Here is a 25,584-nt window from a genome sequence, read left to right as displayed (position 1 = left end):
AAATCCAGTTCTCCCAGTTAAGAGTCTGCACACTTAACCACTACATCAAACTGGTGCTGTCAGCCAACAGCACTGATCACCTATGGAGAGCCTGGATTCAGCCCACTCATGTCCCCCATGACGGTTCCATTTTTATTTTTCCTACCTCTTATACGCCAAAAAACATGTGCTAAGGTAGCACAGGACACAGCAGTCTGCAGCTCTCTCAATTATGTGTACTTTGGCAGTTTCACTTGTAGAAAGATAAGGCATGTATACTTTTAACTTCTATCACTATGCTTCATACTTCATATGGTATAAATTATGCACATTATGTTGTCAAAGCAACAAAATATGTTTAGGTGTGATAAAGCATTGTACACATTTAATGTTTTACCCTAAAAATAGGGGGGGGGGAACCTACTACCCCCATAGCGTCAAAATTTCTGGAAATTTTACAGCTGTAGACAGTATGAGTTTTTTAAAAAGACTCTTGGCAAGATTACTGTCAGCCATTTTTGACCACTCATTTTAACTTAATAGATACATGAGTAGAAATAAAGCCAATGCATTCTGTTGAGCAATAGCCAGATTCATGTACAACAACAATTTTTTTCCATTTAAACGATTTCTTAAAATATTAGAGGTAAGCGAGAACAGGAATTGTGGTCCCTCCATCTACTGCCTGTTTGTGAAAAATGTTAGTATAACATACATCCCTAGGGTGTCCATACCTATTATTCTGGCAACGATGCACACTTCTCAAAATAGATTACTTCTTAAGGGCAAAAAGTGAAGCTATACTGTTCATAAACCATGAGAGAACCATGAAATAGTAAGACACTCTCTTCTGTATAATCCTACAGGTTTATCAAATGCTTGTTGCCCTTGTACATGTAAACACTGTGGTTTACTGGAGGAGTTAGGATGAAAAAAATTGATTATTACTAAAGAATATTCATTAATGAATTTTATTTTTAAGAATTACTGTCATTTATTTTTAAATAGAAGACTCTGGAACATGTCACTAGCACCAAATATCCTCTGTATAGCAGAGAATTTGGTATGTGCAGAACCTCCTGTGAATCTGTCACCATTTTAGACGTTTGTAACTTTAAAAATAGGCTGCAAAAGTACACTTGAAAACATAAGTGTAATGCTTGGTGGACTTCAGAAAACAGAAGCAGCCAAACAGAATTTCTAGTCATTAGCAGGTGAATGTTTCAGTGCTTTGTAAAATTCATTACCTTATCCCAAAATAAGTTATGCAAATTAGCATGTTTGCTTATTTTGCCTTATTACTCCAGTGAAGAATTTGGATGTCTTTAAAACAGATCCTACAGCAAAACCATCTTAGTCAGAAAACTTGGAAAGCAATAGGATATTTAGACCAATAGGGGGTTTTGCTGCTGTTTTATCACAGCTAACTTACAGCAACCCTACAGGGTTTTCAAGGCAAGAGATATTCAGGGGTGGTCTGCCATTGCCTGCCTCTGCCCAGCAACCATAGTCTTCCTTAGTGATCTCCCATCCAAGTACTAACCAGGGCTGTCATTGCTTTCCTTCTGAAATTTGACAAGATTAGACAAGTCTGGGCTATCCAGGTCAGAGCAGAACAACAGTGTGAATACACTGAAGTATAGAATATGGACAATTCCATTAATTAAGAAAACTGTCTGATGCTTAGTGTTAACGATAAAACTAGTAGCATAAAATCAGTAATTTAATAACACAGAATATAAAGTAATTTATAATAAAACCACTGTAGCTGGACAACTTAGCAGGCAGCAGGATATTTCGAACAACAGCGGGAAGGGAATGCATTTATATATAGAATATGGACAATTTCATTGATAAAGTTAAATCATCAGAGATTACTTAGTGTTAAGGATAAAATCAGTAGAATAAGAACTAGTAATTTAACAAGGAGCTGAAAAACTGGATACAATCTTTCACTTTGTATACAACCTGCTCTTTAGGGCACAATTTTAGGCAGTGATTTAAAATCCCATAAGCTTCCCTATGTTAGCCAATACTCACATATAAAAACTACCAAGACTGTAAAGCAAGGCATATGCAGTCAATATATGCACATATATACATAGTATACATACAAACATAAGACCAATATAATATAAGCTCTGTTTCATAGTAAAGCTTCATAAGTAATGAAGATCTGTGTAAGCATAAGCTTCATGTTGAAGCACAAGCTACCACTGTTCCCAGCTAAAATCATCTCCTCCGCCAAACAGAAGGAAAAATCCTAAAACGGTAAGAAAAATTACTGCATTTCCAGCTAGCACAAGGCCACAAGCTCCCCACTGGATCTGAAATACAAAAAAATATATAAAAATTAAACTTTCAGTCACTGGCAGGAAATATGGTTATTTAGACCATTAGAGATATACAATGAAATACAACATCATGATGCTAAAAGCAGTAATGATCAAACAGTGAATTAATTATGAGTACTAAGCAAGCCAATTAGTCATCATTACAGAACTAGTGATATACTTCAGAAGTAATACAGAGTTGCTAAAATACACTGATATACAGGACAATTACTTATGCTGGATATATAATAAAATTGTGCAAGAAAGCACTTACAGAAAAGTTGAGATTTTTCCCCCCAGCTCAAACATAAACAGCAGGGAAAATCATGAAGCATAATTTCGTCATGGTCTTCTCAGAATGTAAAAGTTCAGCCTTCAGTAGGGATGTAAAGACCAAATAAACAGAAAAGCTGGAATTTTTACAACCTGAATAGAAAAGTCAGAAATTTGGGGGGGGGGGGGGGGGGGCAATGTATTTTCTGAATCTCATATGAAATATTTTCTTTCAGAAATAGATGCTTTTAAAAGCACCACTACAGAATTACACTGTTAGATTCAATCCACACTGAAATACATCTTAAGAGCCAAGAATGAAAAGGTGATGGCACAAATGATGATTGACTGACTGGGTTATTAGAACCTGACGCAAGAAAAGTTCACTCTGTCTGTGCCTCATTCCTTTTCACATGTGCTCACTCTTTTCAGTCTCCTGGGCACTTATGCACCCAATCTTTCTTCCTGCATCACCCCTCCCTCAACTACCTGTCAGTCATCCCTCCCGCCCAGTCATTCACCCACCTGTTCACTCTTTTCTCTCCCACTCTACCTATCCCCAGCTCTGTTCTCTCCTCACCATTTCTGCTCTCCATCCCCAGACATATTTTCCTTATCTCCACCTACACCATCATTTCTTGGCCATTTTGAATTGATCTGGCAACCCAAAATGCCACCCAAAGATTGGTATTTTTCCTATGCATGTGCAGATGTTACCATTAGGGTTTTATTTAGGGCCCCTAATACAACCCAGGTTTGCAGAATCCTATACCCTAGCCCAGGGGTGGCCAACATTGCTTAATGTAAGAGCCACATAGAATAAACGTCATGTGGCCATGTTTGAGAGTCACAAGACATATTGGGAGGGAGGGAGAGGTGGAAAGAGAGAAATGTCTTCTCTAAGCCAACCAACACGGCAGTAGAGGCTTCAAGAGCCACATGTGGCTCCCAAGCCATGGTTTGGGCACCCTTGCTCTAGCGCAAATTGGTCCTATTGTGTCTTTTTGATTCACATGAAACAGCCATCCATTACTATTACATAGACACTATTCCGTTCATAGCTAAACTTATGTCAGTATTTACACAGATACATTATTTACTGAAAAGGAACACACACATCTTCAAGTTAGCTAATTGTATCTTCAATTACTAAAATACTTGCAACCATATTTTTACTCAGACACAAGTCTCACTAAATTCAAAAAAGCTCCCTCTCAGATAAATGCACACAGACATATTAGTGTGATTAATTATATACTCTTAAAGACCCAAATGTTACTATAAAGTTTACAGAGACCTTGCAACTGCACATATTCAACCTGTGCTGCACGAGCTGCACTGGCTACCAGTTGAGTGACAGATCAGATTAAAGGCTTTGGTGCATACCTTTAATGTCCTTAACAGTCTGGAACCCACATTTCTTTGGGACCCCCTCTCCTGGTATACCCCCTAAGAGCATTACACTCTGTAATGTTTTAAGGTTTTAAATGTTTTAAATATTTATACATCTAAATGTTATTAATTTTATGTTTGACTCTCTGTTGTAAGCCGCCCTGAGCCACTTCGTGGGAAGGGCGGGATATAAATCCTAAATAAATAAATAAATAAAAATAAGAACTTACTTGCGGTCCCCAGCCCAAGAGATATCCAGCTGTCCTCAACCAGGGCCAGGGTTTTTATCACCCTGGCCCCAATCTGGTAGAACTGTCTGCCAAGGAATATGCATGCCCTATGGGACATAATGCAATTCCACAGGGCTTGTAAGGCAGAGATGTTCCACTAGGCATTTGGTTGAGGTTGATGACAGCATCCATCTGGCTGGCACTCTTACCCCTTGCCTTCCCCCTGCAAAGCAGTGGCACAACTAGTAGTGTTGACCACCATCTGATCAAGCTGACTAATTTTATTGTAATTCTAATGTTTTAATTTTAAATTCGAATAAAGATGCTGTACTCTACATTATGTCCTGATTCTTTTAATGTTGCTGTATTTTGCTATAGTATTTGTTACTGCTCAGGCTGCTATTATTAAATTATTATGCAATAAATTCTACCATTCTACTTAATTCTACCAATCTTCAATATCTTTCAGGAGCAGCAGCTTGTAGCTTTCTCTCTTTCAAGGATTGTAAGAACATAAGAACATAAGAACATAAGAGAAGCCATGTTGGATCAGGCCAACGGCCCATCAAGTCCAACACTCTGTGTCACACAGTGGCAAAAAATGTTATATACACACATACACTGTGGCTAATAGCCACTGATGGACCTGTGCTCCATACACTGTGGCTAATAGCCACTGATGGACCTGTGCTCCATACACTGTGGCTAATAGCCACTGATGGACCTGTGCTCCATATTTTTATCTAAACCCCTCTTGAAGGTGGCTATACTTGTGGCCGCCACCACCTCCTGTGGCAGTGAATTCCACATGTTAATCACCCTTTGGGTGAAGAAGTACTTCCTTTTATCCGTCTTAACCTGTCTGCTCAGCAATTTCATCGAATGCCCACGAGTTCTTGTATTGTGAGAAAGGGAGAAAAGTACTTCTTTCTCTACTTTCTCCATTCCATGCATTATCTTGTAAACCTCTATCATGTCACCCCGCAGTCGACGTTTCTCCAAGCTAAAGAGTCCCAAGCGTTTCAACCTTTCTTCATAGGGAAAGTGCTCCAGCCCTTTAATCATTCTAGTTGCCCTTCTCTAGCTTTCTCTCTTTCGAGGATTATATTTAAGTAAATTGAATGTTGCTAAGATTCCACATTTAAATCAGCAGAACTTACTCCCAAGTAAATATACAAAGGACCAAGTTATATAGCATTTATACTTTGTTCCATACAAACAGTACAGTTTTAGGTACTAAATTGCACACAATAAATTTCATGTTTTTAAAGTAACAAACTCTGCATGTATCTCAAGTTTTCCTGAAGTTTCTGTTTTCCCTTTAAAACTGAGAAGAACATAGCTCCAAAATTTCCAGACACAATTCTAACTTTCAGCAAGGTCATTATGGTAAGAAAAAGAAGGAATTAGAATTCTCTCTAGTGGTCTCTCTGTATTACACTTTGACCTTTACACAGAGAAATGCATTTGGATAGAAGAAAAAAAGTATAAAGAACTACTACTTGAACAGACATTAATTAAGATCTTGGGAGAGAAAGCTTTATAGACAAAAAGAGTTACACTTAACTTCACCAGCCCTATGGGGTGCTGGAAGCTGCTTATAATTGTCAGCACAATAGTCAAACAGAAATGTGGAGGAACTGGAAGAGGCATGACTTCATTTATTAGGAAAGATGTTTTGAGCATAGACAGCAATTAGTCTAACAATTTTTCATGGGAGGTAGAAAGGAGGACAGCCACATTTTTAAGAAAGAAGAATGCACCAGTACAGCTGTCTTCTGCTTAGAACTGGTGCACTATTCCATTTTCATTGACTATACACAACCAGAATGGTGCCAGGAACATACCTTGTCAGGGTAACATTCAATTAATTCTGCGACAAGAAGAGCAAAAAGGGCAAAAATCCTTCAATTAAAATAATTCAGAAGAGCTAATACTCTTCTCAACCAAAGAAAAACTGAGTCATTAAGACCAGTCATCAAAACACAGAAACTTCAGTTGCCACTTCAACCCAATTTGAATTTAGAAAACAAGTTGCCCATGAGATAATTAAAAGATGGTATGAAGTCTTGCAATATAAGTGCATGCAGGTTTAATTTTTGATCTGCTGCACTGTATATGCTTAATTCTGCGTTTTATTTTGGGTTTTGATAGTTTTATTTTAAAGATTAACGAGGGTAAAGAAAAGAAAAAGGGATGTTGGGGAATAAAAAATAAGATAATTATGTTAAAGTATTTACATTAATTAAGGACATTCCTATTATACATGGTGTATTACACCAAGATGTAATATGCTTCTTTTTACAAAAACCATTTAAGTAAAATTACGCAGAATCTACTCCAACTATCCATCACCACGTATATATGTTTATTGCTAAAAGTTTATTAAGCTAAAATTATAATATCTTTGTTTTGTTAAGCCATTTCTATTGTTCCTCTACACTGTAAACTACTATGAGTCACTAGTGGAGAGCTGTTATCTACACAGGACTGCCCTTGAAATAGACCTGGAAATTTATTCAGAACGCAGCAGTACAGGTCCTTACTAGGACCTCATAAATGGCACATATTAAATCACTGCATCACCAGCTGCTCCAGCTCCAAGTCGAGTACCAGCTCAGGTTCAAGGTTTTTGTTCTGACTTTCAAGGCCCTAAATGGTCTGGGAACAGTGTATCTTCAGGATTGCCTCTTCCTATATACCCCCCCAGAAGAGTATTACATCCTGGAAAAACCTCATGGGGATCCCTGGCCCAAAGAATATCCATCTGTCCTCAACTAGAGGACCTGGTGGAACTCTCTGCCTAATGACATCTGGGCCATACAAGATCTAATGCAGTTTGTGAAACAAAGATGTTCTGCCAGGCGATAGCAGTGGTTTACCATCAAGTCTAGCCTCCCTGTCTCCTTCCCTCTAGAGAAGGATATGGAACTTTCAGCACCTTTTGATTTGTTTGCTTATTGTTGTTTTTGCTATTTATTTACACACACACACACAAGCCCCAAAATGCAGGTACACAACTACTTTTCAGTAGCATGAAACACATCTGTAAGTTATGCATCTGCACTAGAAATTTCCAGATTCCAAAAACAGTCACATTCAGGATCTTCCTTTAAGATCTTACCACTTTAACTCGTGCAAGGATGATAGGAAATCCAAAGGCAGAAACCACAATTCCAGTTGTGACGAAATATGCTAGCTCCCTGCAGGCACTGCTTGCAGCATCTGTATCATCACTTAATCTCTTTGCAATGAGGTGAGGTATAGGGGATATGGCATAAAATATCAAAACAAATAGGGGCCAATATATACTGTGGAAAGACAAATACAAAGAATAAGAAAAAATAAGGAAGCTCAAAACAAATCTTATGTGCAACTTTCTTCCTCAGAAACCAGAATAGCGGAACTCTTCTCCTCCCATGGGAGCAACATATTATCATAGAAAACAAACAGGGCCATATATTTTCAAGCCTTCTTCGAGATTCTATCCCTTCAGCCCAACTGCATCCTCTTGCCTTTTCACCCTTTGTTTTCTACATACCTGAAAATATTATCGCTCTCTTGTGTCCACATAATTCTTTTTTGAGTTTCCTGTCATTTTACCATCTTGTTTCTTTACTTGACAAAGTCAGTTCCCAATCCAAAACCCATTTCTTTAATTTTTGAAAGAAACTACTCTAGCTTCACTTTACAGCAGCTCCAAGGAAACAATGCTTTCCCCTACATCTTTCCCATTTCCCTAGGTCTAAAATCCCTTGTCTATTCTGCTGCTTCTATTTACGCATCAAAGCACCCTCATGGGGATTATCAATTCAAGGATATCCAACTGTCACATCTAGCTTGAGCCTGGCATTTTAAATTAGTGTTTAAATCTGTTAAACTAGATAACAAAGCATTAGCACACACCCCAGATTAATATATTCTTACCCATAATTTTCTAGGGCACATCCCAACATAAGAAACGTCAGGCCAATGACTCCTGTGAATGATAATCCAACCAGGGCTACACAAGCAGAAATTAAAAGGATTATGTTAGAAGTCTGTTCATAAGTTAACTGAATAATTAAAGCCAAACAATGCATTCTGTACAATTTAAATTCACTACTTACAAAATAACATGATCCAATATTCTATTACTACATAATGAGACCTGTATGTAAATGTTACAAGAGGAGTATTTTCTTGTGGTTTTCAACAATCATACTTTCTGGTTAGCTGCTTACATTATAAAGACACTCACCCACACTCATTTTCACTACTTTTAGTAGTGAAACTGTTAATGTTGCAATCTGCACATAAGCAGTGGGAAACACTATTAAAATCCATAATTTCCTTAAGGCCTGTGGAATTCTAACTTCCATTAAAAGACCACCAACAAAATGCAATTTGTGGCATGCGAAATAGGCCAGGAGCTGCTGTATTTTAACTTGTCCACAAAAGGAAATTTCAGGAAGGCGAAGTACCCGCCCCACTCCATATATAACCAGCTGCACCTGCAAAATTCTCTGTTCGGTTCTTCTAATGAACGCTCACAAAATGGTTTATGCAGAAAATGTAACATTAAAAAATACCCAAGAACAATGGTCATAAGGCATAAAATGAGGGAAACATTAAGTGAAACTAAATTCAATTTCCTATAAAAGGAGGCATAAGGCACACATTAAGCCCAATTTTAAAAAGCCCAAACCGTCATGATGATTTATAAACGCCGGGTAAGCAGCTATAGGGAAGACACCAAATACTGTTTGTGCACTAAAATGTTTATACTTCACCTTTCCTCTTGAGTCAAGGCGCCATTACAGAAAAGGGCAGTTCCACCAACCCCCATATCTCACTTCAAAAGGAGGAGTACAGAGAAAGCCATAAAGGGCAGCCTCTGCCGCGGGGCTTTTACACGCAAAGGCACTTTCGTGGGAGCTTCGCCTCCTCGCGCGCTTCCAATGAAATATCCCCGCAAAAATGTAGAACAAAACGAGGGTAGGAAAACTTAAGAGCGTACCATTTCTAACCGAGAGGTATTCAACATCAAGTTTCAACGCCAAAGGCTGCCTGCTCAGGAATACCGAAAGACTAACCTGTAGAGGGGCTACACGCGTGCGTGAGAGACGCCCGACATATCTGCCGAAATAGGCCTATGTATACGTTCTCGCTTGCCAGTCTCGATGCAAGTTCTTCCCCACCGAAGACGGTGAGAGTTACGTGTTAGCAAAACATGCCTAAGATTGCGCGCTGAACCTAAGGAAGGTTCCCATGGCAACAACCGGCCTCGAAAAAGTCCGGCGGAGGAAGAAAAAGAACCAGTACCTTTAACACCCGCCATGTCGTAGTCCCTTGAGGGGGCTATTATCGCTCCTCCGGGTTCTGTCGACGGCAGCAAAAACCTGGCTAATTTCTTCCGCCTTCCTGTCACGTGCCATTCTCGGCCTGCCCCTCCCGCCGGAAAAAGCGAGTTTCCCCGATGAGGTAGAGAAAGCATCTCCCCACGTTCAAGGACACGTGATTATGAAGAGGCGTGGTCTGTGGACAAGTCAAACGGATGTCCCCCAGCACTTTAAACAGTATTTCAGCATCCGCTCCTGCGGGTTGGAGTTGGTTTCCTGCGATGCATAAACTGTACATCCACAGAGCTTATATTTAAACGTAAAGTTACATGCAGCGGCAAGGGAGGATGGGGAGATGTTACACAGGCTAGTGAGTAACAATTTAAAAATCTGGAATATTGTCATTTAGAGTAGATAACAATATGGTAGGATAAAAAGAATAATCTGTCAAAAAAAGATGCCGTGTGAGAAGTAATAAGCAGAAAAAAATTAACATTCGTAAAAGGGTAAGTAATGGATAGCTGTTTGCACCTATAGTGCGTGAGAAAAGCCAAGTTCCTGTTCAAAACCAGTGGGGAGCGAGCATGGATCAGCGTGTATTAATGTGGCTGGAGCTCATGCGTTACAAGTAAGCTATCATGCTAGTATCAATTCTGTATCAACTGAACATATGAAGCTGCCTTATACTGAATCAGACCCTCTGTCCATCAAAGTCAGTATTGTCTACTCAGACTGGCAGCGGCTCTCCAGGGTTCTCCAGCTGAGATTTTTCATGCCTATTTGCCTGGACCCTTTTTAGTTGGAGATGCTGGGGATTGAACCTGGGACCTTCTGCTTACCAAGCAGATGCTCTACCGCTGAGCCACCATCCCTCCTAACTGTCCATCTATGTTCCACGATTGGACTTCTGACCGCCTCCTGCGTTTAGAGTGACTGCTGTTAACACTTTTGTTAGTGTTTTTCCCTTCTTCATAAAATGAGAAACTTACATAGTGTTCAAACACTAATGTTCAAACACTAGGTAAGAACCCTTTTAAGGTGTCTGCTTTTAAGAACCCTTTTGAGGTGTCTGCTAATTTTTTACTTTTGAAAGTCTCACATAAATTTGAATGGCACGTGTTTCAGGTTTTTTGTGATGAGTTTCTAATCATGCATTGTTAAGGTGACTTCACAAAGCAGTATTCCCTTTTTAAGGAAGAGCCGTGGTGCTAATTTTGATGGTAATTGAATAGATACCTGACTATTGGTTTAGGTGTTGTTTGCATGTAATGTGACTAGCTGCACTTTTAAATATCTGTACACTTTCCATTATTATATTTCTTCAATTCTTTCATGGGGACATCTGTTATGTGAGTGTGCTTGCACAAAGAAAAAAAACAACTGGCCACCTTGCTTTCAAGGTAGTTTACATAGTACAGTCCTAGGCAGAATTACTCCACTGGGTGTCTGCATAGTATTGTGCTTTAATCTCTTTATTCTAGAAATCAAGCTCTTCCAAAGAAAATGGAGCCAGGAAATTGTAGATGAATCCATTACTGCTTGAATTATATAAAATGGGGTTGAATTTTTTAAAAAAATAAAAATTAAAAAGAATACATATAATCAGAAATATGCAGAAACAGGTTCAGCACAATCTGGTTTTCACAGTGTAATAGATTTGATTAGCAAGTAAGGGTGCATTCCTGAATACAAAGTCATCTATATATCTGACTAGAAATTTCACTGTACCTAACAGTGATAATGTTTCGTTGCTATTGTTTTACCTCTATAAAATAAAAAATGATTGGATTCTTCAAACTTTTTAATATGTACAAATATTTTAGACCAGTCACATTTAATTGAGAACACTGTATATTTTAAAAAAAATACAACAGAGTTTTTAGTTAAACAGTAAACTTGAACAATTGACAAGCTCTGTAATTATCAAGATATGACACCCCCCACACCATTTGTTAAACTTCTGTATTTTTGACATACAGCAGGTCTCAATTTCATGCACCATAAAAACACTGCAGTCAGAAGAGGTGTTTTGAGTTGGGTAAGTTTTTATAGTATTTTTTACTGAACTAAATAAAGCTAAAATGATATACTGTATTTTTATCCAGGGCCTTTCTTTTGAACAGGGATACAAAGGTAATGCCATTCTTGTAATTTCAAAAATGTATGCTACATGAATTAAATCCATTTGTACACTCATAAGCATAGTTCATACAGTATCTACAGATGTGAATGGAACAGAGGAAAACAAGTCACAGGAACATGAATCACATTCCAGATTTTTTTAATAAGACAAGCACATACTTGATCAAAACATTTCATAATATGTTAATAAATAACATCCAGTTTGTTATAGCTGTTTAAACATCTTAATGCCTTGTATATATAAAAAAAGAAGACGGTGTTTGTTTCACATTGGCAGTAAATGGCAATAAATAATGGATCAGTACAACAAAAAGATGGCATTTTATATAAAAATAATGGTAAGCTCGTTTACATACTGTATATGCAGAAAAGGGTGCCACTTGAAAATGATAACAGAAAACCAAAGAAATAGATTGTCCTTAAAACACCAAATTGAGTAAGATTTTCACATCTGCTAGGGATTTCCCCCCCTTTATGCATGTGGAAGTTTTTCAGCCTATCTGCTATCTATCCAAAAAGAAGGTGCAGAGACCGTATTTCCCCCCCCCCCCCCAGTACTGAGCAATAATGCCAGCAAGAAATGGAGTGTATAATGAGGTCCAAGGTCTGATAGTGTCCAGTGCCATCAGAATCTATAAACACAGTTGACCTCTCGAAACTTCACAGTTCTGCATGGCTATTGCTGCAAGGCAACAGTCCATCAACTGTCCTGGGGGAGGGGGAAGAGCAACATAATATTGACTACCCCATGCCTTGCAGAAACCAGATTTCATTAACGGAATACCAGAGCACAAAACTGCTATTACAAGTTTTTATGCAAAAGGAGAAACATTTCAAAGTTTTATGTAAAAACTAGTTTTGCAAGAAGATATGACAACATGTTAGTTTTATCTTCAGAGATACCACCATGTGACTATATGAACATTATTGCTTACTGGGCCAATACATCTTCTGTAGGTAAATAGGAGTCACTATTTACTTTTTATCTGGCAAAACTGCATAAGCAATGTGGTAACTTGCCAACTGAGTCTTAGAATGCAAAGCTATGTCACCATCAGCTCATGATCAGCTACTCTCCAGAGCATCTTTGAACAGCTGACTGGACATGAGCAACAACACAATAAAGAAGGTTGAACTTAAACTCATAACATCAATAGAAAATGCAAGGCTTCAACTTTTGGTTTTGATACAAGAGTTTAAGACATTTCTTTTTAATCATCCCTTGCAAAGGCTGTTTAACTCATCCTCACTGTTCATAAACGCACAACACTCTGAACTCAGTGCTTCATTGACTTGGACATTATCTTCAACATGTTGCAGATTAAATAATTTAAAGACACTTCCCCAAGTGGGTTAACAGTTTGTCTGAAACCTGAAATACAGTACACTGTGCTTAAGGCAGCAACTTGCCAGACATGTAATCTGTTGTCTGTCAGATTCAGAAATATACTACAAGAAATAATTGAAATGCCAAATTAAGAGTAACAGTGTAAAGCAAACAACACAAAGCCTATGAACATTCTTAAGTTTTGAGAAAGTCTGTCCAGATACATATTTTCAAGTCTGAGTCACACCCTTACCGATAAAATTTTAAGTTTCTTAACAAGAGTGGGGAGGGAAATCCGTTTCATCTCCTAGTTCCAAGACTAAATCCCAGTTTTCTAGAATGCATTCTTACCTACCCTGTTTAAACCTGAAAGAACACTGCAAGATTCCTAGAATTTCCCTCTTTGCATTTGTAACTCATGGCATAAGTAAGGAGCACATTCTATATTTTTTTCCCTCTTTTCATGATGACAATTTTAGTATCAGGGCTAGTTTTATTATTTCCAAATTTCCAGCCAGATATTCAGTTCAGCTGTGAAAATCTTGTGGCAAGAAACTATACGAGCACTAGCACAGATCTACAGCAATGTCTGAGGAAGTCTGCTAATACAAGGGCTTTTGGCCTTGGTTTTCAAATTCTGACCAGGCATCGTTGAGCTCCATAAAAATCATCTTTGCATATTGTTCATATGGCTGTCCTGTAGCCTAGAAGGAAATGGAGTAAGAAAACATCACATACCATATTAAATGCCATTCACATAAGCTAATCAAGTTTGGATTTACTGGAAAGAGCAGGACTGCGCAAAGATTTGAGTCGGCCTTGCAAATCCATATAAAGTTAGAACAAAGCTTGATTTCAGTGGCACCTTTAAGACCCACAAAGTTTTATTCAAGGTATAAGCCTTGGTGTGCAAGCACACTTCTTCAGATACAGCGAAACAGAATTTCCTCAGCTGTTATATATAGGAAGGGGAGGGTTGTTTAGTCAATTAGAGTTAAGACAGAACAGAAGCAAATGGGAATTACCTGTCTATACATATAGATGAAGGATGAGCAGTAAAATATACAGCATAATGAAAATGTTTAACAGACTTCGGGGTCAAACAGGAATAAGGTTATTTTATACTAGGAATAAGCCCTGTTGTGGGGAAAAATACAACGGGCTCTAGAAAGAGGCTCTGGGCAAGTGCTCCCCCACCCTTCCCACGCACCCAAGTGAAGGCATTCACTCTCTCCAGCCCCACCTCCAAGGGAGCTGATGTTTGTCATCTGGAGAGCAGTTCTGAGTGATCTACAGCCCTCGCTTGGAAACTGGACAAACAAAAAAACTGGAACATGAATAAAATACTGTTCAATGAAAAATTAACACTATAAAATCCAGCACAAAATCTCCCTTAAAGGAAAAGCAGCCTACAAAATGAATTCTTATCCAAAATTACATATATTTCAACATGATCACAATTTCATATACAGTTTTTCAAACAATCAATCACAAGTTATATCAACAAAATTCCCAGTTCAGTCATTTCCTTGTGTGCATGGCAATTTCTGACTTCAAAAGCTTCGCCTGCCCACTCTTGTCAGATGGGTTAAAGTGCTAGTGCTTTTAATAATTCCTTCGAAACAAAGTGCTTTGCAGTTTCTGTCAGTTCTCTTCCCATTTTCATACAGCATATATAATAGCTTCAAACAATCACTAAGATGAAATTCAAAAAAGTGAATACAGAAGAAGCCTCTGACAGGAACACTAGCATGTATTACCGTTTCAGATTGACCCTTCGAAGAAGCATTTCTACTCATCACTCCAAAATGGATCACTCACAGAGCGCTATGCACTATACATTGCTACTGTTCCCATCAGAGGCTTCTCTTGCACCCACTTTTTTGAATTTTGAATTATTCTTGATGGAATCATTAAAAGCACTAGCACTTTAACTCATTCCGCAGGAGCAGGTGGGCAAAGCTTTTGAAGTTGGAAATTAACATGCACACATGGAAATGACTGAACTGAGAATTTTGTTGATATAACTTGTGATTGATTGTTTGAAAAATTGTATATGAAATTGTGATAATGTTGAAATATATGTAAGTTTGGATAAGAATTCATTTTGTAGGCTGTTTCTCCTTTAAGAGGGATTTTGTACTGGATTTTATAGTGTTAATTTTTCATAGAATGGTATTTTGTTAATATTCCACAGTTGTTTTATATGTCCTTGCTCCTTGCTGACCAATGACCAATGGCTGGGGCTGATGGGAGTTGTAGGCAAAAAAACATCTGGAGAGCTACTGTTGGCCACCCCTGCTCTAAGGTGACTCACCTGGAGACTGGCAACAGTGGTTCCCTGGGAAAAAATGGCTGTAACCATCAAGGCACCCAGAGGGTGCTGCCAGGCCTAGGGCATCACTAGGATTAAAATCTTGGGATCAAAAACTTCAGATTCATCTTTCACATTTACTAATATTTATTGGATTTTTAATCAGAATAATTATTTTTAATATATGAGATGTGTCATTCTGAGACTCTTTAGTCAGCCCCCTCTTATTTAGATGTCTCATACATAGTTTTTCTTTCTCTTCCCAATTTTAATCAATTTCTAAATAATTTCTGTTGAAGGACAACTTCAGTCTTGTGAATAAATGGGCAGTCAAAGTAAACATTCCTATGCCATATTTTTTTTCCTATTCTATAACTAGTAATAATAAACACTACATTTATCCTTTACAGGGAAGGATGGTTATATGGGGTTTTATTTTGTTACTGTACTCTATATGGTTTTAATTATGACCTGTAAGCTGCATTGTGCTATATGAATATAAATAATGCTATGCTAATATTCACCACAAGATATAGTGGCTGTTTTATCACATATCATTTTAAAATAGTGAACAGTAAATAGTGAGGAGAAATTATGTGGCTAGACCTCAAAGTAATCTTTGGGCAAATATAATTGTGAATTAAATTATTTATCTGCAAATATGGCTACTTACTTTGTCAGGATGAACAACAAGCACTGCTTTCCGGTAGACCTTCTTCACTTGCTCTGGAGTCACAAGATCTGCCATGCCGACTGGTTTCCATTTTGTTTCACCTTCCCATAGCACCGTGTGCATTGTGGACAACAAGGCTCTTATATTTCTCTCCTTTCCTTCAATCCATTCAAGGATCTGTGTGTGTGTATATATATATATATAGTTCAGAACCAGACAATAGCTATATTAACTAGCAAATGCAAGTTTCCAAACGCTTGCTGGATGCCTCTCCAGAACTTCTTCCAATATTAGAAGAAAGCAAGAACAAAGATAAACTATCTCCAAAAACAAATATATAACATTTTTTCTGGGATTCAACATGAAAGACAATGAAGTCACTTCAAAAAGGATGTGGACAGAATGCAGTGGGTACAGAAGATGAAGATGATCAGGGGCATGGAGACCAGGCCCTACAAGGAAAGGTTGAGGGACTTGGGAATGTTCAGCCTGGAGAAGAGGAGATTGAGGGGGGAATATTAAGTATGTGAAAGGCTGTCACTTAGAAAAGAACAGGGAGTGAGGATAGTTTAGCAATGAAATTAGCTAGCTAAAGGTGGTGAGTTCCCCTCCCACTAGCAGTTTTGAAAAAGCAACTGGATGAACACTTGTCAGCAGAGCTTTTTCTCCCTGGGGGAACACGGTGGAATGGTGTTCTGGAACCTCTTTATGGAAACAAAATTTTCAAAAAAATCTATAAAAGTTCATGAGGGGCACCTGTGTGTTTCTCCTTTATTTCCCTCTTGAGAATTCTGGCACCTTTTTCCAGAAAAAAAGCCCTTGTCAGGAATGCTTGAGGTTGATCCTTCATTGAGCAGGGGGTTGGACTAGATTACATGTGTGGTCCCTTCCAATGCTATTCTCTGATGCAGTTTTGTTGGCATCAATAAAGTGTGTACATAATAATAATATAATCGAATAATGCAGACTAAGGTATAGTGTTTTAGTATCAGTTTGTGCTCTCAGATAATTTTCCAGGCCCATATAATGATGCTGGTTTTGAGTTTTTAAAGTTCAAACATATCCAGGGAGTCCCCCCTTTCCTGTTGTTTCATTCTCAAATACCTGAAGGATTGGGTTGGGCCCAGACTAAATTTTCCATCAGCAGAATAGAGGAGGAGGAGATTGGATTTATACTCTGCCTTTCACTTGGAAGTGCACAATTTCCTTTCCCTTCCTCCCCCACAATAGGCACCCTGTGAGGTGGGTGGGGCTGAGAGAACTGTGACTGACCCAAGGTGACTTAGCAAGTGCATGTGGAGGAGTGGGAAATCAAACCTGGTTCTACCAGATTAGTCTGCTATTCTAACCACTACACCAAACTGACTTTTGCTTGTCTCCTGATGCTTTCTTGTCCCCCAATGCAGCCCACTGATATGCTTCTCCTGGAGCATAGGGGACCTTGAGGAATGATGTAAGAGGCCACCTGCAGCTGGAATGGGCAGTTTGTTGGAAGTCTGAATCCACCCTGGACTGCTTCCTCCATTATGAAATAGTTCAGATGTTAAAATCATCTGGAAGAGCCCTGCTGCAGGAACTAGTTGTTCAGAGCTTCAGCGGTGGGAACTCATGGGAGGGCTTTCTTGGCTGCTAACCCTAAATTATGTAATTTCCTCTCCAAGGAAGTGTATGTATGTTTCTCTGCAGACCCTCCAGAAAAAACATAGGAAACATAGCTATTCTGGAAGGCCTTTGATAGTATACAAGTGTTAAATCCCAGAATAAATACAAAATTAGATTGTACTTTATTATTGTATGCTTCTTCGTGGTTTGTAGAGGCATGAGTGAAGCATTCACACGAAACCCCTAACCACAGAGGCAAGATGAACTGTTCATCTGACCTCTTCCTCACCCCATCTCCACAGTGTGAAATGTCTAAAGCTGTTTCTTAAGCCAAAAACAAAGTCCTCAATAAATAGTTTTCAGATTACAAACACGCAGCATACTTTTAACTTCTCTGGATCCATCTCCTTGGCCATTTCTTCCTTCCTCATTTCTGCTATTGTCCTAGGGCCCTTTTTGTCCTTGTGGGCATTAAAACCTTGACCAGATAAGAGATCCTCAAAGTCAGCAGCTCCTTTAGGCTTTGAGTCTTAAAGATAATAAAAGGATTTAAGTAAATTACTTGGGAAGATATAAATGCCATATTATTCCAAATCCATTACCAGAATGTATTATTACATAATACAAAGCATATAGCTGCCTAAAGCTAATGTTTATCCCAAGGGCAGGAAATTCTTTTGGCTCAGATGCTGTATAGAGTGCAACATCTGCCTATAAAGGTGTTGGGCAGAGAAGAGTTGTGCTCCACCTCACACTGCATATGTTAAATATAGATCTTTTAGCATGGGAGTAAAGGATAAAGTTAGTCTGTCTTAGAAAAGTATATATGAAACGTTAGTGATTTTGCTCTCGATGTACACACTGTGATTATAATGGAAGAAAAATACCATCGGCATAATAGGTGGTCCTAAAAGATACTTTGTGAGCACAGTCCTAGATGGACACTCAAAATTTTGTTTTCAGAATCACCACACTCCAAATTCTAATTGTAAACAATTGCTGTTCTGGAGGAGTGACATCATTCAAAACCCTGCTGACTTGTAGAAGACGACGACGACATTGAATTTATATTCCGCCCTCCACTCAAGAGTTTCATAGCAGCTCACAATCTCCTTAATCTCCCTCCCCCACAACAGACACCCTGTGAGGTGGGTGGGGTCGAGAGGATTCTCACAGCAGCTGCCCTTTCAAGGACAACCTCTGCCAGAGCTATGGCTGACCCAAGGCCATGCCAGCAGGTGCAAGTGGAGGAGTGGGGAATCAAACCTGGTTCTCCCAGATAAGAGTCCACACACTTAACCACTACACCAAACTGGCTCTCTTGTAACTGACCATTCTGCTGTAGCCAGGAGGCACAGCCTGCCATATGGGAAGCACCCCTACATGCTTTCAGGTCCCCATTTTCCCTGACATGAACTTGAAGTTCCTTGTCAAAAACAGGCCAAGTGAAAACAGTTTCTGCATGAGCCAGAGAAACATGTCTAGGCTTATATGGCTGCCCCATCAATGATCATTAAGATCGATCATAGCCCAGGAGTGGGTCTCCACCAGTACTCCCTCTAAGCGGTAGAGTTTTGTGAGCAAAAATTCTACTTCGTGAACTATTGGTATTAAAGTTGTTAGCTACTGCATCAATTAGTTTGCTCTGGGGCTATTTTTCCTGAGCTAAGACAAAAATGTGTGAGCCAGAGGCTAAAGAACTGTGAGCTAGCTCATACTAACTCAGCTTAGAGGGAACAGTGGTCTCCACCCCTCCAATTACTATATGAGAGCAAGCCACACCTCCCTGTTCAGTCTGTGGATACATATACAGGTTGTTCCTCCATTACTCTGAGTAAAGGGCCTCTTAGACATGGCATGATGGCTGTGCACATCTCCATCTTTACTTTCTGCATGGATCTCTGCACATCTGTTTTAGGTAGATAATACCTCTGTAATTCCTAAAAGTCTCTATTCATCACCACTATTTTCTTAGTCTCTTGATTGTATTGTATTGCTTGTGTGTGTGATTGTATTTTCTACATATTTTTCTAATAAACATTTTAAAATATTTTAACTTGAGTCTTCCTTCTGATACTGGACCTTTGTATTATTGGTGGAAAATTCCCTGCTCTAAAAATAGCTCTACCTAGTTCTACCTCTTGCTAATTCCTCCATCAAAAAAAGGAGACCCCAGCAATTCGGCTAACACTGCTACCCAGCCATTACTTGAGCCACCCCAGTCCATCTGTTCCACTGCTTTTAGGATGGAGTAGTTGGAGCTCCTATGCCAAGCAAAAGTCTGCTGTTGTTTAGTCTGTCAGGGGTTGCCTATCCATTCCTAACTGTATACAGGTGTACAAGCAAATTTCAGAAAATATGGGCTCATTTTGAGCTTGAGCTTGTTCACCAGTTCAAGCTGTCAATATTATATTTGAAAACAACAGGGATGAGCAGGAGCCCCAAAAATCTGGTTGGGTCTGAGGGTTGACAAAATGCTCCGAACTGAACTGGTGAATTTGGTTCCATTTCTCGCTGTAAGGAGCCATGGCCAGGAGAAGGTAGGATCACCCAGGAAGGGTTAAATGACTGGTAGTAATTTTGCTTCGCTTGCCTCTGCTTCCAAGGGGGGGAAAGTGAAACTGACATTTTAATGGCTCACAGCCATTTAAACCTAAAAGCTGATAGGCCTTCCCTAAAGCAGTTCGGGGGCTCTGAACCAGCCCAAGTTCATGCAAATGTTCATGTGTGAGCTGTGCCCATGTCTAGAAAACAAGGAAAAACTGAATTCCTGTAATAATTTACAGGATTTACTTAAATACCCCCCCAAAACCAAGTTTCATTTAATTAAAAAATTCAATTTACCAGAACTTCCGGTTCCCTTCCCACGGTCATTTTGTCCACCAGGCACTGCAGAAAAGCTCACATTGTAGTTAGGCCTATTTTGGGGAGAGGAATGTGGCATGCTTTGCTGGGGTTTGGACTGTGATTGCGGCCATGAATAACCTGAACCCTGTTGCCAGCTGCTACCTCCCATTGACTGTGGTGATGGCTTCTGTGGTGAACTCATAGGAGGAAAACCTCCTCCTATTCCTGTTGGTGTGCTGGGTTTGCTGGCAAAGGAAGGACAACCTAAAACAAATAAAATAGGAAATTAGATATTGGATATTGTAAATGGGGTATATAACAGTTTTATCTTGAGTCTTCCGCTAATTTCATTTACATGGTGAGGGGGATCTAGATTGTTTTCCATGAACAAAAGACACTTCATCAGTGGCGTACACATTTCCTGTTTCCCCTCTTTCCATAATGGGCCACAATCCCCTAAACAGAGCTGCGCATTTTAAAACCTACTGACTTCAGTGGGCTTAACAGGTGCAACTCTGTTTAGGATTGCTCTCCTAATCTTGAAGACATGAGCCTAAAGAAGTCATCCAATGTTTTTCCTCAGTTTAGTTTTCAATAAGACTATACTTTTCTTTGGTATTGTCTACTTTGTTGCTCAACTGCGTTTATGAAAGAATCCCCTTTGATCGTATACTATTAGTTAACTTGAAAGTCTTATCAGCATAGCATCACAAATCATATGACTATAGTATGGAATTTATATTATTAAATATTGCCCGGATTGTTTTGCTCTTTAAATTTTACTGTACTCTGGAAGGCTGGTTAAGACTTTGCATATTCTACTTCCCCCCCCCCTTCAGTCATGCAAGACTTCCTCTATATTACAGAATAGATAGAGAAATAACCAGAAGTAGAGCAATGTGTCATCAGACAATTTTTTTTTGTTTTTATCCTGCAGAGAAGCAGCAAGCCAGCAGAGGGAAGCAGGATATCTGATTCTAGAACCAATGTGACATTTAAGCAGAGGAACGATAAATAGCAGGAGGGAGAATGTTACTGGCATTGTAGACAAGAAAGCTGAAAGGTGGGGAAGTAATCTATTTACAAAAAGGGAAGAGGGAGAATACGAAAGAAAATATATTCCTAGGCTAATGAGGTTCTAAACCATCTAGGTACGTATGTTTGTATGTGCAGTCAAGTCACAACTGACTCTTGGTGATCTCTGCAAGTGAGAAGCAGAGGGGGCTTGCCATTGCATCCCTTTGGAGAGTCTTCCTTGGTGGTCTCCCATTCAAATACCAACCCTGCTTAGCTTCTGAGTTCTGGCAAAATTGGGCTATATTGGGGTGGCCAAACTGCAGCTCAGGTGCCACATGTGGCCCTTTCACACATATCATGTGGCTCTTTAAGTCCCCACTGCCCCGTTGGCCAGCTTGAAGACATTTCTCTTTAAATCATTTCTCCAAGCCAGCTGGCAGCTTGAAAAATATATTTAACATTAAAGTTGCTTTCTTTCCATGCCTCTCTCCCCCATCCATTTGCCTGCCTGCCTTCCTCCCTCCCTCCCGGCTCCCAAACATCAGATGTTCATGTCTTGTGGCTCTTGCATTAAGCAAGTTTGGCCATCCTTGGGCTGTACCATGCTGCCTCCCCTCCCAAACAAACTAGTCTTATTTTATTCTCAGTTCAGCTACTTTTCTTTTGTATCATCTGCTTTATTCAGTTATTTTATAGACAACTTTTTGCTTAGTCACAATTGCAATGTTAGCAATAACAAGGAAGTTCAGGTTGCCCAATCTGGTAGCAGAGTGTACAAGTTCATACATTGTGAGTTACTTTATAACCTGAATGAGGAAAACTGTTATCACAGGGTATCAAATGACTTATCAGGATAGCTTATTGTCTTTTATCATTAATTCCAACAGGCTTTTATTGGAGGAGCGCCTGCTATTTTCATACATGAAATCTGAACATTTTAAAATCTGCACTCACCTGTATACATAAATTGAAGAATAGCTCCTTCTACATTAATATGCACACCTACTCAGAAAAAGGCTCTAAGGTGATACATTTCTCTTTATGTTTTTATAGTTAAGGTTCCCAACAGGCCTGCAGAAAAAAATGATCTGTCCCTTTCATGGAGGTTTAATGGAGTGTTATTTACCAAGTGATGCTATTTACCTCCATGCCACAAAAAGACTGTGAGATAAACCTAGAGAATCATGGTGAACTAGAGAAATACAAGGAAAAAAACACCATGCTATCAGTAATAAATAAAAGCCCAGCCATGCTGGCAAATCTGAGGATTTTCATTGGTCAGATGTGGCCTACACAGGATTGGCCCGCACACTGTCTCTGGCGTGCCATTGGCTGATTCTGCTCTCCCCCACCCACCACCAGCCCTGTGAGGCAAGAACCCCACCAGAAGGCCACTGACCTTAGAGGGAGACAGTTCTCTGCTGACAGGTTCTCCTGGGGCCTACTGATCACTACTGCCTCTCCTCAGGGCCCGCTGTAGTAAGTCGAAGACAGCCCGTCTCTCCCCCCCCCCCCCCCCCAACAACGCTGCCGCAAAGCAAACAGTAAATTGTGAGAGGCATGTTCATGAGACAACAGTAGTAGTTCCTTCTCTTCAACTGGCACAAAAGTAAGGTTCATTCACAGTAGGGAGAAGCCAGTTACAGGTTGGTGGGAAATTCCTAAGGTATCACTATAGACCTCTGAGGGAGAGGCCTTTCCTCCTGGGGAAGCACTGTTGCCAATCTCCAGGTGAGGCAGGGGAAACAAAGTATAAAGCTGCCGTGATATTCAACCTCCAAAAAATTAAACCAAGAGTTCAAAATTATACAAAAGTATCAAATATAATTGTTTTACAGTCAGTGAAGGCAATCACTTTCAATCCCTCTAAGGAACGATATATCATCAGGAATCCAATTCCTTCTCAAGCAAATAAATGCCAGATACAAGAAAATTAATGGTACAATATTATGCAGTCAGCTTGAAACATACCTTGCTTCCTTTGAAGGACTTTGCACTGGTATGTGCGCTAGTGTCCGGGTGATTGTTTACTGTAATTTGTGTGGGACATTTCTGTAGCTAGAAGTTGTGTATCTTTAAGGAATGTTAATTATCTACACCTGTGTATATATAGCTTGTGACCAGATTGTAATCTTATCACTGTTGGAGTGTTATTCTGTGTTTGAAATTCATGGCGTTCTTACCCGGTATGTGAATATTAATTGTGAGAAGGTATGTTTCAAGCTGATGTACACAAATTAAATTGGTGTAATTATGTAATTTTGTGATTTTGTGAATATTTTTAATTGATATGTATATGATTTTTTTTATGCAGCTTGAAGAAGCTAACGCAAAACAAGAACAATAGTACAATCCTGTTGCCTTATGGATCGCTCACTACATAATATAGACTTAATTCAGTGTAAAGATGCTACAATTTGAATACAATATATATGGACGACACACTGTAACAAATAATAAGTGCTATCACCCTATATATAGAATTCTTTCAAAAAAATACAAAGAGAAAACAGTTCCATGATGGTATAGCACTTTCTCAAAAGTCCCTTGTAGGCTCAAGATGAATCCAAATGATCAACTCCCTGTTCTGGAGCGGCAGTGGTTCCATCAGGATCATGTAATTCAACAATGGAACCAAAGCCTTAAAACAGTCAGTCAGACAAACAAAGTTATTTTGCCAACTGCAACAACTGCCTAGTCAATTTCAGAGCTGGGCCATATCACCTCTTGGGAGGTGTGGACCAAACAAAACCTTCAAGTTTAGTTTTAAAAAGGTTTTCTAATTCTTGGCAGAGAACAGGCAAGAGGAGAAAAATCAGTTCAGTTGCTCTCAAACTCCATCTCAGCCACCCTTTAGACATGCTAATAGCTCTCTGGCCAGAGACAATGGGATGGTCACGCCCCAATCCCATTACAGCTAGAAAGCTATAAAAGTGACATCTAGCAGACAGCAATGTTTTAGAGAATGAAAATACTAGAGAAGTCTTTTCTTGAAGATTTCAGGAAAAGCTACTTTTACCTGCCCAGGGGGTGGGAAACAGAGATGACAGAGAGAAAGGTCTTTTTTGTTCTGGTTCCATTGAGACAGATGGAGCTCTCACCTGGGGCCGGCTGAAGGCAGCCACTGCCACTTAGAAAACTAGAGGCCTGAGCAAAGACTCCAGGGCAATAACAGCCTTTCAGAAGCACTGTAACTTTTATGTTAAGGCACCTGTCTTAGAATAATGAGCCAAGGCAGTGTGAGGAACAGGGGAACTGTATGTTTACACTTTTATTTTGGATCCCTTGCTCAATCCATTGCATATGGGCATTTTCTTACTTTTTTGGGGGGGGAGGGATGTAATTTGTGTGTGTGTGTATGCGCACGCATCTGGAAGTCATGGTGATCTCTGGGGGCCTGGAGGATATTCAGGAAGGTGGCTGAATAAAACTTGCCCCTGACTCCAGTTCTGGTATTCCAAGGAGGTTTCCCATCCAAGTACTTGCTGGAGTCGACCCTGCTTAGCTTCCAAGATCTGACAAGATGGGGCTTGCCTGGACTATCCAGGTCAGGACACAACTTTTAATGCTGGTAGCTGTTCTCTGGCACATAGACCACCATTTCAGATACACTATTTTAAACTGAACATCAGGAGAAGGGGGCAGTCTATTGCCACTCCCCCAGTGGTGCACAAGTGCAGTGAACTGCCCCATGATAACCAGATGCTGGGTAATGGGAAATGGCAATGCACAAAAGGGAAGCTGGGGGTCCTGGCTATCTCAGTGGCTAATTTCTACAAAGGCCAGGTGGTAGCAGAAACACCCCTCCAAGGGTTGGGAAAGCCAGGTCAGTAGCATGTGTCAGGCAGAGACTTTGGACAGCTGCTGGTGCCCAGATTTCTCAGAGGGCAAGAAGGAACAGAGTCTGAAGGTTTTACACTGAGGAACAAGGAGTTTAAAATTTTGCTTCCTCTAAACTTCAGCTTTCATTTTGATGGGGAAAGAGTATGAAGCACCATGGAGACTTATACTAAGGGTAGAAACATTCAACAGTTTGGGGCAAGGCATTCTGCATTAAAGCCTTATGGATTTTGTTGTTTGCTTAGCTCTCCAGTTCTCTGCGACAGCACCATTTCTCATCATTTCTTCTTGCTT

General features: G+C 39.6%; 2 protein-coding genes across 6 annotated transcripts in view; both read right to left on the bottom strand.

Annotated features, from left to right (window-relative positions):
• Positions 1–1,684: 1,684 nt before the first annotated feature.
• On the bottom strand, positions 1,685–9,815 carry LEPROT (leptin receptor overlapping transcript). Its single transcript, XM_060231964.1, has 4 exons — positions 9,512–9,815; positions 8,135–8,210; positions 7,332–7,518; positions 1,685–2,306 (listed from the first exon to the last, which is right to left on the bottom strand). Exons 1-4 carry the CDS (start codon positions 9,681–9,683, stop codon positions 2,190–2,192), a joined length of 552 nt encoding a protein of 183 aa, XP_060087947.1. The 5' UTR covers positions 9,684–9,815; the 3' UTR covers positions 1,685–2,189.
• Positions 9,816–11,316: 1,501 nt separating this feature from the next.
• The window catches only part of DNAJC6 (DnaJ heat shock protein family (Hsp40) member C6), a 96,371-nt gene continuing 82,103 nt past the window's right edge, over positions 11,317–25,584 (bottom strand). For all 5 annotated transcript variants that reach the window (XM_060231963.1, XM_060231960.1, XM_060231961.1 and 2 more), the window contains 4 exons: positions 20,431–20,697; positions 17,970–18,115; positions 15,985–16,161; positions 11,317–13,701 (listed from right to left, as the gene is read on the bottom strand). In XM_060231963.1, the coding sequence (XP_060087946.1) occupies positions 13,600–13,701; positions 15,985–16,161; positions 17,970–18,115; positions 20,431–20,697 (692 nt within the window). In that variant the 3' untranslated portion in view covers positions 11,317–13,599. The remainder of the gene's footprint in view (positions 13,702–15,984; positions 16,162–17,969; positions 18,116–20,430; positions 20,698–25,584) is intronic.

This window comes from Heteronotia binoei, chromosome 2 (genome assembly GCF_032191835.1).
Source record: "Heteronotia binoei isolate CCM8104 ecotype False Entrance Well chromosome 2, APGP_CSIRO_Hbin_v1, whole genome shotgun sequence".
In the NCBI taxonomy this organism is placed as follows: Eukaryota; Metazoa; Chordata; class Lepidosauria; order Squamata; family Gekkonidae; genus Heteronotia; species Heteronotia binoei.
This window is presented reverse-complemented; position numbering and strand designations above follow the sequence as displayed.

Excerpts from the sequence above, each read along its gene's own strand:
- LEPROT (XM_060231964.1), bottom strand. The coding sequence starts at position 9,683 with ATGCTTTCTCTACCTCATCGGGGAAACTCGCTTTTTCCGGCGGGAGGG. Across the intron at positions 8,211-9,511 it reads CGACATGGCGGGTGTTAAAG|CCCTGGTTGGATTATCATTC; the intron begins GTACTGGTTCTT and ends CTGCTTGTGTAG. Across the intron at positions 2,307-7,331 it reads TCCTTGCACGAGTTAAAGTG|ATCCAGTGGGGAGCTTGTGG; the intron begins GTAAGATCTTAA and ends TTTGTATTTCAG.